This window comes from Sardina pilchardus, chromosome 5, assembly GCF_963854185.1.
Source record: "Sardina pilchardus chromosome 5, fSarPil1.1, whole genome shotgun sequence".
Classification (NCBI taxonomy): Eukaryota; Metazoa; Chordata; class Actinopteri; order Clupeiformes; family Clupeidae; genus Sardina; species Sardina pilchardus.
The window spans coordinates 17,903,675-17,923,745 of record NC_084998.1 but is presented as its reverse complement, the minus strand read 5'-3'; the positions used below and the strand labels follow the sequence as shown (position 1 = coordinate 17,923,745).

At 38.5% G+C, this 20,071-nt stretch overlaps 1 protein-coding gene across 2 annotated transcripts in view; it reads left to right on the top strand.

Annotated features, from left to right (window-relative positions):
• The first annotated feature begins 2,300 nt into the window (after positions 1-2,300).
• The window catches only part of LOC134080352 (uncharacterized), a 257,953-nt gene continuing 240,182 nt past the window's right edge, over positions 2,301-20,071 (top strand). The window contains exons 1-4 of one of the 2 annotated variants that reach the window (XM_062536752.1): positions 2,301-2,431; positions 13,162-13,355; positions 13,468-13,747; positions 13,855-13,954. In XM_062536752.1, the coding sequence (XP_062392736.1) occupies positions 13,194-13,355; positions 13,468-13,747; positions 13,855-13,954 (542 nt within the window). In that variant the 5' untranslated portion in view covers positions 2,301-2,431; positions 13,162-13,193. Of the gene's footprint in view, positions 2,432-13,157; positions 13,356-13,467; positions 13,748-13,854; positions 13,955-20,071 lie in introns of both variants that reach the window. The other variant, XM_062536751.1, reaches the window with a different exon arrangement.

Sequence of the window (20,071 nt, the reverse complement as noted above, 5' to 3'; positions counted from 1 at the left end):
TATACGTCCTCCCTCGCTCCTCAGGCCTCGATCCTCACTGATCTACATAAAGAAAGATAGAAGAAGGGCTAGACTATCCCATTGTTGCCGCCCCATCATTCTTTATGTAGATCAGTGAGGATCGAGGCCCGAGGAGCGAGGGAGGACGTATTACGCTGCATGAGAGGCACCTAATGTAGTGAGTCTTGCCCAACCAATTCCCTATTGCAGCCATTTTGTAAAGTACAGTTTTTCACAAAATTATCTTTTACTTTTTGGTAACACCAGTGACTTAGGAATTGCATGTAAAATTTTAAATAAATTGTACATTAAGAAAACAAAGATTCAGCTGTCCCTTATGTGTATTATGGCAGCAAAATACCCAAGTAATAATGTTTAATTGTAAAAAGGGACCATTTTGCCAAAAGTGTGCGTTTCTATTAAATGATCTTTAACATCAAAGCAAAATGAAACTATTTTGACTTGAATGACTATAGAGTGCTTATTGATAAGAGGCTGATGTTGATTATCCTTCATACTCTGTAAGCGTTGCTAGCGGAGAACGTGCTTTCAGAAAGATGAAATTGGTTAAAAACTACTTCAGGTCCATGTGCCAAGATAGACTGAACAGTCTTGCTCTTCTCTCCATTGAAAGCACATTGACAAGAGCATGGACTTTAAGGACCTCATCAGTGATTTTGCCAGCAAGAAGGGGACGATGACTTCAGGACTTCTTGTAGGGGCCCTACATTTGGTGCTACGGCCCTGCTCCCATCTGACCTACTTTTTGAAATTGTGCACTGTTAAATTAATTATTGTTTTTATTTGTATGTCACTTTGGATAAAGGCGTCAAATAGCATAAACATAGCCTAAGGCTATATTAAGCCATCAAATGTGTCAACATAACAGCCTACATTACAGCAATGGGCTACAAATGTGCAGGAAAAGTAGGCTATGTCCAAGATATTGCATACATTCATCTCTTCATTTTCCAATCCACCACCGATTTACTGCTGCATGGTGCTGCCTGTAACCTGGAAATCCTGAGTTCTGCAAGAGCACAATTTGAATTGTGTCTGCAAGATAACACTCTGACAACGAACAATGCTGCACATTACTTTACCTCAGGCATCAGGGGAAACCAATCACATCGGTGTGTCTGATGTAGGCGGGCCAGAGGTGCAGCTAAACTGATGACGACAGTGCTGCAACATTCAAAGTCAGTAAACATTGGTCGTAGTGTTATCCAATTGCGTCGAAGCCTGGAATCAGTCAGAGCAAACATTGGTCGCAGTGTTATCCACTTGCGTGCAGTGAGATTTTCAAATGCATGCTTGGTGCCGCCCCTCGAGTTGGGCCATTGCATTGCCAGACCCTTAATCTGAAAGATTACCAGGGTTTGAACTTGCATTCGAGTTGAGACTTAAACGCGAGATTCGAGCTTAGGCCTATACACTCACGTTCAAATGAATAAATGCCATGCTTTGTGAGGAAATTACTATCTGCCATACGCCTGTTTTATGTTATATCCAAGTTTCAAATGGAAATGGGCCCTGGAATTCTCTGCACATTCTGACCCGGAGGTCAACCCGCAGGTCAAATGCCTGTCCACACACTTACATCCTTACTGAAACAGTGCCATCCTGCACCATCTTTATGTTCACACTTGTCATGAAGATGGATAATAAATGTAACATTTAGCTTTTATGCGCCACAGCTGTGCAACAATAAATATAGCTTGCAGGTATAGCCCTCAGGCAGTTGAGTCATGGATCATAAACATGAATTGTGATTTGTCAAATCGTGTCCCTGAAGTTCCCCCCCCCTCACCGTGCTGGATGGTTGGAATTTTGCCTGGTGTGTCGTGGCCGCTCTCACCTCAGTTGCTGGTCTGGAAGATCTCAGACAGTTACGAAGTCTGCCTCGTGGTTTTAAAATGTTCTGTCATTACACACACTTTGGAGATGAAGAATTTTCAAGCCCCACTTGACCCCAGATTAACCTGGAAAGATATGTTTTGTAGCCTATTAAATATATTATCTTAATTAGGCCTAATAAAGAATATTAAAAGATAGACACAAAACACTTATGTCCGCCTTTTCGGCGAGTTCACGAACCACTGCTCTAAATGTGATGATATCGCAGACATGTTTTTTTTTTATTTTTTTAATGGATACATGGAGGAACAAATTATGCTGAATTTAGTTTCCACTTCCCCCCAAAAGTCCTGCAAGCGCACCTCTAGCGTGCATTTAGCGTGGTCGCGGGGATTTTTAAAGCATGTCTCGTGACGTGCACACGCAGGTTGGGTTGCCTTTTAAAAAGCCGTTGGAGAAGCTGCTCATTTTGTTACCTGTGAAGCGCCTTGTTAATGGTCGGAAACGTTACACTTTGATGTTAATACTTACTTATTTGACAACCTCGGGCAATGGGACATGCACGAATGTAAGGGTAGGTATCGACATTTTGAATTCAATTTTGGTAACGTCAAGTTACAGGTTGTGGTAAGTGAACATGCTAGCAGCTAACCGGTGATAGCATTTTGTAATGTTGCTACTGTATTACATCCCCATTGCAAATGAACGTTAACGTTAGAGGCATACCTGACCGTAATATCAATTTTCCTGGGTGAAAATGAAGGCAAAGTTAGTTTCGTAGTGGTAATACATGCCCTGACGGGCACTTATGAAACCGAAGATGTGGGCTAATTTCAGCAAAGGTCAGTTTAAGTTAGAAGTAGGCTAGCAGCTAGCTGCTAAATGTTCATTGCCCTGTTAGCGAAACGTATGTTGACGTTAACGGGATTCTACTCATGGGTTTCATCAGGTTCCTTTCCAGGTGTATTAATCAAGCATCAAGCATCATGATAATCAAGGTATTTGATTTTATACACCTGTGGAAAGGGACTGGCTGAAACCCATGAATATAAACCAAGGGCGGACTCCTACAGACACAAAACTCGATTTGAGCCAGACTTACCACGATCTTTTACGATCAGAGAACCACTAAATCTAAGTGTTGTCAGATTGCAGATTTTTTGTTTTTTTGCTACAATGATTTCACTCACGGAGTAGGCCTACTGTTTCACAAACTGGTCACTAACTCGCATGAAAACGCCTATTTAAGTACTCTTCAAGAGAGCCATTAAAATCTTGGATAAAAATATATATAGTATAATTTCATCACTGTAGCATACTGGACAAACACAGATTGTTGAGTTTTGAGAATTAAAAAAAAATGACAAGTATGCCTGTTTTGTGTAATGCTGCATTCCAGACCTCATCCAAACGAGTGGGAGGTGGGACCTACCCTACCTGAAAGGTTCTACCTCCCACTTCAAAGCGTTCCAAGCATTTTGGAGTGGGAGGTTTAGAAAACATGGGTGACCGCCGTAACGTTAGCATACCGTCGTAACATTAGCATATTAGGCTAGGCTAACTGTATAACGTTATAACGTTACTTTCACAATACGTTGTATTCTTTGTTGACACAATTTTAAGTCATAATATGAAGAACAAGTTAATTACCGTGTCTAAAACAACCCTACCCTGAAGTTTATAGCGTATTCCTTGAAGTTACCTCTCACGGAGCATGTCTCCATGGGCGCCGCCATAATCCTCCCACTTCATTTTTTTGAGGTCGGGGCAGGTTGAGCTCCTACGAGTTCGCGAGTAGGAGCTCCCACTTCGACAGGCGTTCCAGTGCATCTTTCGTAGTTGGAGGTAGGATAAATCCCACATCCCACTAGTTTAAATGCTGTCTGGAATGCACCATAAGGCCATACATCATCTTGCCCCTCCACCACTGCATGATTTCTTTAAAAGAATTCAGAGTGGTGGTAGTTCAAGGGCCTCTACCAAAGGGGACTGTGTAATACAGGGGTCTCCAACCTTTTTGGGGATGAGGGTTACCGGAAGAACTCGAAATCATATGGAGGGCTACTCATTTGAAACGAGCAGCCCCTCACATAAACGGTTAATCGTTTATGTGAGGGTAACCCTCCTAAATAGTGGGTGATTTACAATGTCAAATTATCATCAATATTATGTGCTGTAGGCCCATACGCCTTTATTTTCATCTGATTCTTCAATATTTTAATATCAATATGCAACACTACCAACATCTTGTTCAGTTTGTTCATTTCAAAGTTTGCATGGGGAACCTTATATATTTTTTAACAAAAAAAAAAAGTGTTTTGTGCAACTAGTAATTTAGGTTAGCTACATTTTTAAGACATTACTCACCATTAAGAATTTTGAGGCTGTTTAAGTTCTGATTTCAGTGGAGAACTTTTTTTACATTTCAATAGCAATCACCAACACCACCCTCCCTAACTTATGAAGACGCCGGTAATACTTTATTTGGTAACACTTTGTTTTAATGTTTCGCTGTTACAGTGTACCTACCTAATTAGGTACAGTGGCACAACCTGTGTAACAACATGTATTATCAGGTACTATCATTGTACTTACATTATGTATTTGTGGGTACCTACAAAGATCCTTAATTACTGACAAGATAGAGCAACATAATGCATCTCTATGGAAGAAAAAATCGAACAGTTCCCGTCTGCTTAAAGAGGCGTGTCGCAAAGACGTCATAGTGGGATATCGATCTCTGTCAGATTGAGAACACGGAAATTATCGAACGTTTGTGCCTCTCGCTCCGCTTTAACCCTCTCTGGTACTTACATATAGTTGTTACATTGTAACACTGAGTGCTTTTTCAAAACTTTGCCAATTTGCCTGCATTTTTCATCAGAGGCAAAGGGCTGACCTGAGACCTGCTGGATGATGTAAATCTTGTCATTACAGTGCATGCAAATGCACTGTACTGTTCTTCCTAGACTTCTTCTTATTACAGTGCATGCAAATGCACTGTACTGTTCTTCCTAGACTTCTTCTTCTTATTACAGTGCATGAAAATGCACTGTACTGTTCTTCCTAGGCTTCTTCTTCTTATTATTCTTCTAACGCACGCAAATCAGCTTGAACCGTTTAACGTAGAAACTTCATTCAAACTGCGTTACGTAGGTCTTACTTATGACATGTGTGCTATGACTTTTCAACTTTGTAACTTTTATACTTTTTAAACTATTAATTAAAAAACGATTTCCCCATAGATTTAACATTGAGCTATTTCCCCATAGACTTAACATTACCCTTTATGACATCACGGCAGCAATTACAATCGTACGCCAGGTGGCCAGTCCAGGTGCAGCAGCTCTCTCTCTCTCTCAGGCTTTAACAAACACTGGCTCTCTTGAGACTACATTTTCTGTTCCCCTGTATCAACTGTATCAACTTAAGTCTTCCTAATTCCATCCAACTTTCTATCCATTCATCTTCTTCAAACCATTCACTCATCCACCCATTCTAAACAGTCTGCCTATCAACATCAATTAGACGATCTACATTCAACTTTTAAACAATCTACTCTGTCTCAGGCTCTCTTAAGACTAGCCAGTTAAATTGATTACACCTGTATCTGTATCCACTACTCTCAGTAGAGAGCTGTGTCTCTCCATTCTACAAGAATATAAGGCACATTCCATCCAACTTTCTATCCATTCATCTTCTTCAGACCATTCACTCATCCACCCATTAAACTGTCTATCAACATCCATTAAACTCTCTGTCTATCAACATTAATTAGACTACATTCAACTTTTAAATTATTTACTGTCTCAGGCGTCAAGCATATACACTCTGGCTCTCTTAAGACTAGCCAGTTAAATTGATTACACCTGTATCAACTGTCAGTTTCTCTGGCTATAAGCATACAATCTCTCTGAAGACTACATATCCTGTTAACTGTTTCCTCTGTCCACAACTGTTTCAAAATAAAAGTCCTCACTGCAATAATACACCATTAAATCATTTAACCATTGAAACTACTCAACTATTTAACTGTTCAACCATTCCAACTGTCAGTTATCATCAACTATGCCTCCAGTCAACTACATGAAACCTCCATGTACCTAGCAACCAACATAGCAACCATTAAAATTAAGCGTTTATGACCGTTTCCATAGCAACCAACATGATTATACTGCAGTAACTTCTTGTTTCCTGATAGTGGCCACAATGGATACCCTTGCAACAAATGTTTAAAAATAAAAGTCCTCACTAGCAAGTTAGCTAGTTAGCATGGTTAGCATAGTTAGCATTTTTAACATAACTGCTAGAAATGATTGGCCAAGTTAGCTAATCAACCTGGTTAGCATGTTTAGCATAGTTAGCATTTTTAGCATAACTGCAAAAAATCATCAACTAAGTTAGCTAATCAACCTGGTTAGCATTGTTAGCATTTTTAACATTGTTAGCATAGTTAGCATTTTTAGCATTATTGCTAGAAATAACCAGTTAAGTTAGCTAATCAACCTGGTAAGCAATGTTAGTTTAAGTTAGCATGGTTAGCATAGTTAGCATTGCTAGCATAGTTAGCATTTTTAGCATAACTGCTAGAAATCATTAGCTAAGTTAGCTAATCAACCTGGTTAGAACTGTGAGCATAGTTAGCATAGTTAACATTTTTACCATACCTGCATGAAATTAGTAGCTAAGTTAACCAATCAACCTGGTTATCATTGTTACCATAGTTAACATTTTAACATGAATAGAAATCATTAGTTAAGTTAGAACTGGAATGTTTCAGCTTTAAACTGTCTACCTTCACACTATCAACTCTCTGTAAACTATGCAACCACCATGTTTACCCTAGCTACACCTTAGTAACCATATCTACATTATCTATCTATTTTTGCATTTTCATGCACTGGTAATTCCTTGGAATTGCATTTCTAGTTATTATTCCGCTGATCGATTTTTCTAACCGCAATTTCTCTTCAACCGTTTAACTTAGAAACTTCATTCAAACTCTGTAACGTAGGTCTTCTAATGGATCGGGTTGGTATGTCTTTTCAACTTTGTAACTTTTATACTTTTTGAACTATTAAATAAAAACTATTAAAATTTCCCCATAGACTTAACATTGGCCTCTATGACATCACAATCGGGTCGTTGAGCAATTAGAATCTTATGCCAGGTGGCCAGCCCCACCTGCAGCAGCCCTCTCTCTCTCAGGCTTTAAGCATACAATCTCTCTGTGAAGACTACATATCCTGTTTACTGTTTCCTCTGTCCACAACTGTTTCAAAATAAAAGTCCTCACTGCAATAATACACTATTAAATCATTTAACCACTGAAACTACTCAACTATTTAACTGTTCAACCATTCCAACTGTCAGTTATCATCAACTATGCCTCCAGTCAACTAAATGAAACCTCCATGTACCTAGCAACCAACATAGCAACCATTAAAATTAAGCGTTTTTGACAGTTTCCATAGCAACCAACATGATTATACTACAGTAACTTCTTTATTCCTGATAGTGGGCACCATGGATACCCTAGCAACTACTGTTTCAAAATAAAAGTCCTCACTAGCAAGTTAGCATGGTTAGCATTGTTAGCATAGTTAGCATTTTTAGCATAACTGCTAAAAATGATTAGCTAAGTTAGCTAATCAACCTGGTTAGCATTGTTAGCATAGTTAGCATTTTAGCACAACTGCTAAAATGATTAGCTAAGTTAGCTAATCAATGTGGTTAGCATTGTTAACATAGTTAGCAATGTTAGCATAGTTAGCATTTTTAGCATTACTGCTAGAAATCATCAGCTAAGTTAACTTATCAACCTGGTTAACATTGTTAGCATAGTTAACATTTTAGAACACCTGTTAGAAATCATTAGTGAAGCTAGAACAGGAATGTTTAAGCTTTAAAATGTCTACCTTAACACTATCAACTCTCTTTAAACTATGCAACCACCATGTTTACCCTAGCTACACCTTAGTAGCCATATCTAAATTTTTTTGCATTTTCATGCACTGGTAATTCCTTGGAATTGCATTTCTAGTTATTATTCCGCTGATCGATTTTTCTAACCGCAATTTCTCTTCAACCGTTTAACTTAGAAACTTCATTTAAACTCTGTAACGTAGGTCTTCTAATGGATCGGGTTGGTATGACTTTTCAACTTTGTAACTTTTATACTTTTTGAACTATTAAATAAAAACTATTAAAATGTTAGACTTAACATTGGCCTCTATGACATCACAATCGGGTCGTTGAGCAATTAGAATCTTATGCCAGGTGGCCAGCCCCACCTGCAGCAGCCCTCTCTCTCTCAGGCTTTAAGCATACAATCTCTCTGTGAAGACTACATATCCTGTTTACTGTTTCCTCTGTCCACAACTGTTTCAAAATAAAAGTCCTCACTGCAATAATACACTATTAAATCATTTAACCACTGAAACTACTCAACTATTTAACTGTTCAACCATTCCAACTGTCAGTTATCATCAACTATGCCTCCAGTCAACTAAATGAAACCTCCATGTACCTAGCAACCAACATAGCAACCATTAAAATTAAGCGTTTTTGACAGTTTCCATAGCAACCAACATGATTATACTACAGTAACTTCTTTATTCCTGATAGTGGGCACCATGGATAACCTAGCAACTACTGTTTCAAAATAAAAGTCCTCACTAGCAAGTTAGCATTGTTAGCATGGTTAGCATAGTTAGCATTGTTAGCATAGTTAGCATTTTAGCATAACTGCTAAAAATGATTAGCTAAGTTAGCTAATCAACCTGGTTAGCATTGTTAGCATAGTTAGCATTGTTAGCATAGTTAGCATTTTTAACACAACTGCTAAAATGATTAGCTAAGTTAGCTAATCAATGTGGTTAGCATTGTTAACATAGTTAGCAATGTTAGCATTTTTAGCATTACTGCTAGAAATCATCAGCTAAGTTAACTTATCAACCTGGTTAGCATTGTTAGCATAGTTAACATTTTAGAATACCTGTTAGAAAGTATTAGTTAAGTTAGAACAGGAATGTTTAAGCTTTAAAATGTCTACCTTAACACTATCAACTCTCTTTAAACTATGCAACCACCATGTTTACCCTAGCTACACCTTAGTAGCCATATCTAAATTTTTTTGCATTTTCATGCACTGGTAATTCCTTGGAATTGCATTTCTAGTTTAAATTAGAATTAAATTCGGTTAGCATCATAGCATACTGCACAAAATGTATTCAAACTCTTGCATTCAAGTTGACTGATCATCTTAATGTTTTCCAACTCCAAGACTCAAAAGGGCCTGTCCCAAGAAGAAAAACTATTAGCCTACCTTGAAACTTAGGCTGCGTTTAGACTGCAGATCGGATATGCTCAATTCCGATTTTGTGCTCATATCCGATTTTTTTGATTGCATGTTTACATCTACTTTCGCCAGTGACCCAAATCCGATCATGTGTGTTTACATTTGCCAGACACTTGAAATGGCCCGCATGCGCATGGGCTAAAAGTTTCTTGTAGGGGAGAACCAGCACAATCGTAACACTTTTTTATTTTCTCAGTTCAAACTAGCTTTACACAAAGACGATAGCCTTGAGAGCAGTGAAACTTGACCAGAACAGAGTCATACATCTCTACTCCATGAAAGTTGAAACAGAATGTAACAAATATGTTGCAGTTTGTTAATAACTTAACTTAACAGTGACATGTACCTTTGTTCCAACCTACGCAGCCATTAAAAAGTGCGGTAGGCTACAGTTGTAACAGTATAGCGTCATGGTTGTAACAGTGCTAAAATCGTGAATCCTATAACATATTTTAACACAAAACACTGCTGGCTTAAACAAAGAACATCTGTTTTCATATATAATCAACAAAAAAAGGTCCAAATGTATGACTGTTAAAAGCTAGTTGTATGAGTGATTAGCCATTGCAAACCATATTATGCTAGCTCACAATAACCTTTAAATAGGCTTATTTTGGTCCTATCGACTTGATAAAACCTGTTAATATAGTTGATGAACTGCTTATTTCTTACATGTCTGAAGCAATTGGTCCAACACAGATATTTGAAGTTGCTGTGTTAACTTTCATTGGGTGTGATCGCGTCACATAAAAATAATCCATAACTCGCAATCATAATTGCTCGCAACATGCGCGATAAAATCAGTTAATTTTGCCAGTGACGGGTGTTACAACTAACTCTTTTACTGTCTATGCAACTAACCCGCACAGGTCTAGGTCATGCTTTTTATTTTCATTTAATTGCATTTGCTGTGACTATATAAATCAAATGGCACTCATGTTAACTTGAAACAGATCGAGGGACTGACGAAATGAACGACATGTGATTGAAGTCTACACATTCAAATTTCACGAAGCAAAGTTTAACAAACAGAACTGCAGTTGCAGTTTTAAAAAATAGGCTAATAGCCTACAAATCGCGATGCTTGAATTTGGCACTTTTTTGCTTAATATCTCTGGTTGGCAGGCGTGTAGGAATGTAGTAGACCTAAGCATTGGGGGGGACAAGAATGAGTTCCGTTGCGCGCGCAATTTTTTTATATTAATAAATAAAGGGGGCGAATTATAAGTCACATAAGAGATAAACAAAACCTATTGCTGAAGTTTTAATGGCCCTCTGTAAGATGCCGCTTTGAAAATAAGTATTTCAGTCATTTTCTTAACCTATTTGGAACTGGGAAGAACATCTGCACATAGGCTGTTCAGAACACATTTCTTCCCTGAAAACGCACACAGCTAGTCTGTAGGACAACTGACTCCCCCAATGCTTCCCTTTACGTGGTTGCATAAACGTTGCTTAAATGAAAATATGTTTCTTCTTCTTGACTTTTCATATGCCATCTAAGGGCGTGTTCACACGAGGATGATTTTCCACCGGTTGCGGGTGGATGTTTTACATTATATTCCTATGATACAGAGAGGTTTTCTTAAAAAAGGTACTGGGCGCTTTTTAAACCACCGCCACCGGCGTTTTTTTCCACCTACCCCAGGTGGTTTTCAAGTTGAGAAATTTCTACTCTCCAAGAAAAAACACCCCGCGTCAAGTGGTTTTTTGACAGCTGACCAATGAACGAGAGTTTGCGTCACAGTGAAACTTTATTGAAAGTTCTTTTTTCAGAAAAAAAAATGGCGACCAAAACAAAGAAAAAAGATGCCAGCCAAACAGCTAGTTGTTCTTGTGAGTGAACATGTAGAGCTATACGACATGACCAACAAGTTATACCACAACATTTACCATAAGGAGACCATCTGGAGGTCAACTGGTGGGATTTTGGGCCATAATTGTAAAAAATTATTCTCCGTTTTCATCCGCTCACCTGGCAAGCTAAGCTAACCATTAGCAATCACGTAACGGTACTTGTGCTCTAGAACGGCAGTTGTCATGGGAATTCAAATTAACGTTCGGTGCTGTTTTGGGGGAATAGAAAAAACCCTGTCGGCTTTCTATCTTTTAAAAAAACACCCAGGTCAAGTGTTTTCTGTAAATAAAAACCTCCCCGTGTGAACACCTCCTAAGTAAATTTTATGTCAGCTGACAGATGGATGCGCGTTTTGGGCACAATGAATGGGTTTGCCCTTAGTTTAAATGGAGACGCAGGGAGAGCGCGCTGTGGCTATTGTTACCTGTATGCAGCCAGCTCAACAAAGTAACGTGGTTAGAAGATTCCTGTATGCTGCATTGCCGTGACCATTTCCTTGTGGATTTTTCTCATTGGATTACAGCTAACGAACACGAAAGCTGAGATTGCCTTGCGCATCAGTGTTGGAACGATACTCAACAAACTGTGAGATAAACATTGTTTTTCGTGTCTGGGAGATCTCGTTGTCGTTTTTGACTGTCGGCTTCTTATGTTTATTGTTTGGACGTATGGACACTGAACTTTGAGGGGGTATTTGTTTGTGCATTATGAAGCTTTGTGTTAATTAGTATTTGTCGGGCCTTCACCTCAGCGCGTAAGTTGCGCGCTAGGTGGCCACGAACGAACTCATTGCTTAATTTGTGACAAAATACAGTGAGTAGCCTATTCATCTTTCATTTGTGTTTTTTCATTTGTTAGATAATGTTGCATGTTTGACGTAGTTTGTAAACAGGCATTCTGCCCGTTTATCTTAAGTCAACCGAGGCCTTCGGTTGCTCATATCCGCCCGTAACCTTATGTGCGTCGTGACAGTGTGTAGATTATAATAAGGGGCAAATTATTACACATTTAATTTTAAAAGCATAGCCTATAATAGGATGAATAAAGTGTATGGACTTGCTAAATCCAGGTAACCAGATAATTAGGCTATGTGCCACGTCCGATTTCGCAAGTGATAAGCCTACATTTAAAAGCGACAGCCATAAGACTATATTTAGGCTATCGTAGACTACTGTATTCACCCACAATAGGCTATCCTCTTAACTATTTCGAAAAGAATGAAAGAAGGCCGTACACTAAATATTTGGACTGAGAGAGGAGCCTACATTAGCTTTCAGACACTCAAGGTGAGGAAGTGCTCCATGCTGCATTATTGAGACGGGCTTCGTTTCGGGAAACATTCTTAAAACACAATGTAAAAGACCTCCGATGCGCAGCGATAGCTATAGTTATGGGGCCGTAACTCAGGAGGATATAATTGAGCTAAGTAATCAACAACATCTGTACTTTACAGCGTTTTTCTTTCAGGAGGGGGTCCAACATTGGGGGTGTCCCGACCCCCGCGGTTCCTACGCGCCTGGGTTGTAGGCTATTTACAGTAGACCATTCATATTTGGATGGCAATAGGCCGAGTCCGCCAGCGCGCCCACTTGGAATTGTAACCTAACGTCACCAGGCGCAAAATTGTCACAGATTAATGACGTGTGGGACGCATTGCACTGGAATATCCGATTTGTCTGTTTAGACTGTAGACACATGCACACAAATCCGATCCATATCTGATTTAAAACCACATACGAAAGGGGCCTGTATCCGATCTGAGGAGATCGGAATTCATGTGTTTTTTTTCTGTTTACACTGTCGTGGCACAGATCGGATACGTGCCACATGAGAGCAAAAAATCGGATTTGGGTCACTTCAAACTGGCAGTGTAAACGCAGCCTTAAACACACGTGGGGATTGGGAAACTGAACAGTCCGAAGCTAGTCAACTATGCTACTTTGTTTACAATATTTTGAGGCTTCAAGACGACGGCCGAATTAAAGAGGCGGAGTTGTAATATGAATGGTCATGATGAATGTCATGATCATGCACTGGTAATTCCTTGGAATGCCCTTCTAGTTGATTTTTCCTCTTTTTCAGATAGAGTTGTGGAAGTTTTGCTCGAATCTTTGAAAGATGGGGTTCGAGTACACATATAACATAAAGGAGGGTTCTTGGGATGAGGGGCATTCAAAGACTACTGGCTCAGTACTTTCCCCAAAAAATCACAATGTGAGACTATGGAATCTGTTCATTGCTCTAACATCATTAATAACTTTTTCCGTCTCAATGTTTCAAGTAAGTGAAGCCAATTTCATTTTAAAGATTAATTTATGCCACTTAACAGTTTTGTGTTTTAGTTGGTCATAAAAGATTGCCTGTGAATGAAGTAATCTGTTGTATCTCCTAGGTTTTTTTCAACGGTACTTTGCAATCAGTCAATACGATAAAATACGGCCTTGATCTTATTTATTTTTTAAACATCGTTTCACGCTTCTACATTGGGTTTGAAGAAAATGGTGTAGTAATCACAGATGCAAAACAGATTCGGAGAAGGTATTTGCGCACTTGGTTTCTTGTGGATGTGTGCAGTTTGATTCCCCTGGGACTCTTGGCAAAGGCAAATCCAACATTATATGTTTTTAATCTAAATTGTTGTCTGAGGGTGTTGACTTTGTTTGGGATAATAGGTAAGTTTTCTGTGACATCAACATACAACATACAACACACATGATTTATATTTGAGTGTAAAGTGATATAATATGTTACATGAGTGATATGTTTGTGTTGCATGCAGCTTCATTTGCAAAGGAACCAGACACCAACAAAATACATGTGACAGCCCTCAATTCCTTTTGTATTATGGTTATCTGCATTCAGTCATGTGCATGTCTTTGGTAAGTATTTTAATGTGATATTTTTTTTCTAATTAATTCTATTCTTAATCTTATCAGCATGGTATCTAGATGCTTTTGCATTACACTTATGATGTAAACAGGGCTCTAAATTTACTTTTTTCATCACCAGCCAATTTGGCTAGTAGATCTTTTTTCTTACTAGCCAATCAGAAATTCAACTAGCCATTTTTTTTCTGACCAAAATTAGACATGCCCACAACATTACCACTCACACACCCCGAACCTCCCAACCACCACCACATTCTTTTTTTTTTTCGTTCTCCACAACCCATTAAATATTGACCTATTAACATATAGAATTATTTAAATGATAATAATGAGAACGTTATTTTGTTGTAGAAAATGCATTTGTTAAGAAATACGGTTAATATGCTGTTTAATTCATTTATAAATGGTGCACTGTCACTTTAAGACTCTTACTGGCTCCACTCAGTGCCTGCTATGCCTGCGCTCTGACAGTTTACCTTTCAGTAGTGAACTAGGCTACTGTTGTCTTTGCGTTTGTCTTTTACGTTTCTTATAAAAGGAGATATCAGTTAACACAATGACAAGCCAGCTGGTGTTGTCTCTCCCTTTCATGCGCATTCAAACACGTTCCCAATTACGTTATGAGTAACGTTATTAGTAGCCTAACATAACGCAAATTAGATTCGCTGCAGAGATTTCAAAGAGTAGCCTATCATCTCTATGTAACATGCTGTTTTGATATTGACATTGTAAATGTAAACGTTCTCTAAGAAGAGTGTAAAGCATTACTTTATGTTAACCACAACATCGTTGCTGGGAAAAAATAGCGAACAGACAATGATAACCTAGTGCGTGCGTGGCCAGACGGATTTATGATAAACTATGCTCGGCGGCCCGCATTGAAGTGCATCGGGGGCCATAGTTTGGACACTCCTGATGGCAATCAGGCAGCCCACAGGTGCAAAACTGAACGTTTGTTGCGGCCCTCGGTGGGGTGCCGACGGCATCGTCATGCGTTCTAATCAGGACACAATTTTCTTCTATCACTCACCACCAGCCAAAGTGGCTAGTAAGGTTTTTTTTATACCCGCCAAAATGAATTTTTACCCGCATTTGGCGGGTTGGCGGGTGTTAATTTAGAGGCCTGGATGTAAACTACAATCAGGGTAGATATTTGATTATACAATCCATATCCAATTATTTTAATCCTGGAATGAACACATTGTGTACCTACCATTTGGTCACTTTATCAGACATTCTCACAGAACTTTTCCAAAGGTTATGGTTATGGAATTTAGCAGACACTTTTGTCCAAAGCAACTTACAAAACGTCGGTAGCCTGACGTTGTGATATTCAAAGTTCTAGACAGAATACGTGTCTGACTAGGTCCGAATAGACCTAACCAAATATAGCTTATATAGCTTATATCTTATATTTTATACAGTGGGGAGAGTAAGTATTTGACCCCATGCTAAAGTTGACTAAAAAGAGGAATATAAAATCATCATTTGACAATTGGATCTTAATGCCTAATTCAAAAAATGAGTAAAATCTTTGTGATCGAAGAATGTATCGTAAATAAATAAATGTTCGGTAACACTTTACTTTAATGTGTCGCTGTTACAGTGTACTTACCTAATTAGGTACAGTGGTACAACCTGTGTAACAACATGTACTACCATGTACTAGCATTGTACTTGCATTATGTATTTGTGGGTACCTACATATAGTTGTTACATTGTAATACTTTACAAAACTTTGCCAATTTGTCTAAATGTTTCATGGGGTAAATCTGGTCATGATAGATTTAATTTATTAACCATTCTTAGCTCCAGTCAAGGCATCATTGTCCTCAGTGGAATAAACCTGTTAAGTACATATGACATGTATGTTATGTCTTTGATGTCTTGGAACATGTCTGCTATTACCCTACGTAGCACATGTATCAACTATGTTGCTACACACTTATTACTCTTTGATACAGTGGCATAAACCCATTAAAATGAAGTGTACCAGTTATGTACATTAAATCTATCATGACCAGATTCATCCCATCCAGCAGGTCTCAGGTCAGCCCCTTGCCTTGGATGAAACATTTAGGCAAATTGGCAAAGTTTTGTAAAAGTACTCAGTATTACAATGTGACAACTATATGTAGGTACCCACAAATACATAATGCAAGTACAATGTTAGTACATGCTAGTACATGTTGTTACACAGGTTGTTCCACTGTACCTAATTAGGTAAGGTACACTGCAACAGTGACACATTAAAATAAAGTGTTACCAAATGTTCTTCCTTAAATACAGGGGGCAGAAGTATTTGACACCTATGTTAAATTCCCATAGGTGTAGGAGGATTTTTCTATTAAAAAAAAATCAAAAAGTTTTCAAGCAAGACTTCAAATTTTCTGTGAATAATGATAGATTCCACATAATACATTTGTAAGCTATATGTGTCGATACGGAGTGTGTTTCAATCTTGTGAAATTAGAAGATACAACAATTTGCGTTGTTTTTTGTGCTATTATTTCAAGATTTCATAATCCTTGTCTTATTCCTAAGTACTAGATGTTTATGTCTTATACTGTTAAACATTTATTTTTTATTTACTTGCTTTGTGATATGAATATTTCCTGTATTTCCTGAAGAAATTGCTGATGTCACTATTTAGTGATATCAGCAATTTATTGTTATAATAGACCAAGATTTCAAAAATAACCATAGGCATAATACCATCTTTAAATTTCACAGTCTGAAAGCCCATTCCATACTCTTTCTGGAGATGCGTTCAATTCATTGGTATAGCTTGTCATACCCCTGTAATGGGGAGATAAAATATCATCCAAATTGATTATTTTTCAGTTTTGTGTTACAATACTTCCAATAAAAATGCAATATAGACACCTCTACTCTTACTTTTTCAAAGACAGCTTAAACACATCTGTAGAGAGACCTTAACAATTTTTCTTCTGATTTCACAAGATTGAAACACAGTCCGTGTCTTACAAATGTATATGTGGAATCTATAGGTAGCAATCATTATTCACAGAAAATTTGAAGTCTTTAGCTTGAACACTTTTTGAGATAATGACATCTGAACTTTGCTGCAGATTTAGAAGAGGGCACAAATGTGCCAAAAATCAGAAGGGGGTACCATGTTTTTCTCTGGATGTATAAGGTATACCAAGCTAATATTTTGGCTAACTTAGTTTAAATGCTTACTCTTTAGATGGTAAAAGTTTGAAGCAAATCTGAGATGGTCAAGCAGAGATGTTCTCTAAAATCTGTTGAATTGAGGTGGATTTATCAGGATGCATACCGTATTTTCTGGACGATAAGTCACACTTTTTTTTATAGTTTGGCTGGCCCTGTGACTAAGGGTGTTTTCACACCTGGTCCCCTTTAAAAGAACCAAACTCAGTCCTCTTGAAGTGGACCAAAAAGTGGACCAACAGAAAAAGAACTCTTCTTCTTTTTGTGCTCACACTGGCCGAGGGTTGTGCCGATAGACGATATCATCGTCCATCGTGATGGTTGACAGACATCACGATGGAAAGCAACCATCGAGATGCCACGCCCCCACTTATTTCTACTGCAGACTAAGCTAAAATATTAAAAAATAAAAACTTTTCCTTGGAAATGAAATTGAGCCTAGAACTGATGCACATGTAGGGTGCTTAAGAGGCTGTCAGCCAAACAGTGCAAAATTAAAAAACATAGGCTATTAGTCTGAGACCGTCTTGTTCAAATAAGTCCTCCTTGCAACGTGAATGTGTTATTGTCTTTTTTAGGCTTCATGTCTCGCAGTGTAGCCTACATTGAACGCAAAACATGTAGCCTAATAATGTTTAAGAATGAAATAGTGCAAATGAATTATTATTGTTACGACTAGGACAATCTAGCTCTAATTTCTTGCGAGGCTACAACACTGAAGCGCCGAATGCGTCATTCTCCACCGTGTTAAAATAAACCATTTATTTCATTATCGTTATCAGAAGCTATAGCCTACGTCTTTCACTGTAATGCTTGTATTTCACGCATTTGCCTTGAGCAAAAGCCCCAGCAGCGTGGCAATCGGGATTCGTTAGGCTATTTGTAAAAGTTGTTTAGCCTACTTCAACTGTTATTTAATTCGACTTGACTGCGCGATCGCAGCCTACTTTCACTTTCTGCTGCCCTCATAGTCGGCAAGCCGGTAGCCTAATAACGTGGGATGCGTAACATATGAGTTAGGTACAGACTGGGCTATTCAAGATTTTAGATGAGTGACCGCGAGGTTTTTTGCGAGGTTTTTTGCGAGGCCCAGCGAATGCTGGCAATGTGTAATATACCGCTGGTTGGTGTAAGCAGGTGTTTAGATTAGCTGTCTGTCGGTCTCTTACTAGGATTTTCTTGGAGCAGATCTTCCACACAGTAGCCCAGTCAGTATGTCTCTTAGCTGTCCACTTTCACCAGGCCATATAGCCTATATAATATTTAATATAGGCCATATAGCCTATAATATAATACATTTATTTACAGCCCCCAACCCCCCCCCCCCCCCCCCCCCCGACGACGATATCATCGTCCATCGCAATGTTTTACTGTACACATCGTCATATGCCAATTAAGGGGACATCGCCCAACCCTACACTGGCCCTCATTTATCAAACGAGCGTACGACCAAAAACAGGCGTAAAACAGGCGTGTAGCACCGCATTATGTAATAACACCGCATTATGTAATAATGTAATAAATGTGCACGCCATTATGTAATAATTGCCGCATTCTGTAATAATCTGCCGCATTATGTAATACACTTCTTGAACGCAATATGTAATACATTTTGCCGCATTATGTAATAAGTTATTACATATTGCGGTTGTTACTACATAATGCGGGTGTTGCGGTTTTTTTTTTTTGCCAAATGTAACAATTGGTGCATTATGTAATAACCAACCAAAATTTACATTTTCATTGATTAAAAACAGCTTGATAATGTGTATTTTACTCAAAATTAATGCTTACAAATAAGTATTAATTTAACGATGCAATTAAGTATTTAAGCAACTAAATGAAAAACAATTCAGCTGCAACATACAGCCTAACACACTGATCACACAAAGGAATTGCAGAATAATAAAGTGAATTTTAACAATGTTCTTTACCTACAGTAAAACAGGCCATGACTCAAATTTCACACACATACAGTATAGCCAAACTATCAGTATATGGAGGGAACTGCCTATCAGAATTCCCTTTGATTTATGCTGTTCAGGCACTTAGCCTAAGCCAGTACTTGATATTGCTCCTCCTGCAAGGTACTGATTGGGACTCAGTACTGGCTAGGCTAGGCCTGCTAGTGGAAAGGCAATGTTTAAACGTAAGTTATTAGGGCCCGAGCACCGAGGTGCTGAAGCGGCTGCACCATAGGTGCAAGGCCCTATTGTTTGATTAAATTTCTTACAGGCCACGTTTTGCCTTTTTTCACCAACTTGGCATGCTCTAAAACTCTTGAAATTTGTCAGCTATGTGTGGAATTGGTAACACTACTAAGTGACAGAGCTCTGGCCTAGGGTGTGGCTCAGGGACTCTATAGCGCCACCTAACGCGTTGTCTGTTGTGGTTGACACATACATTCACGGAAATGGCCCAGATTTGGTGGACATGTGTGTTCTATTAATCTAAACAATTTTACATTTCAACTTTATAGTGAATCTTAGAAGAATTTGAGTTATGATTATGTTTATGATTTCTGCACATCACATATTTTGAAAAAAATCTCCTAGACGGTTTATCGAAATCATGTCATATAAGCACTAAAATGATCTTGAGGGGTTGCTCAAGAGGAATTACGACCAGATTTTTTAATTGTCGAAGTATATCGAAATGGCGAAGGTTTGAATTATGACGTCTTATCAAGAAACAGGAAGTTGGTGTTATAGGCAGAAAAAAGGTTTTAAATTGGATGTAACTTGGCAGCTACATGTGGAATTGCTTCTGCTAGTCAGAGACAGAGCTCTGGCCTAAGGTGTCGCTTAGGGACTCTATAGCGCCACCTAGTGCGTTGTCTGTTGTGGTTGACACATACATTCACGAAAATGAACCAAATTTGGTGGGCACATTACATGTGTTATTGCTATCGCT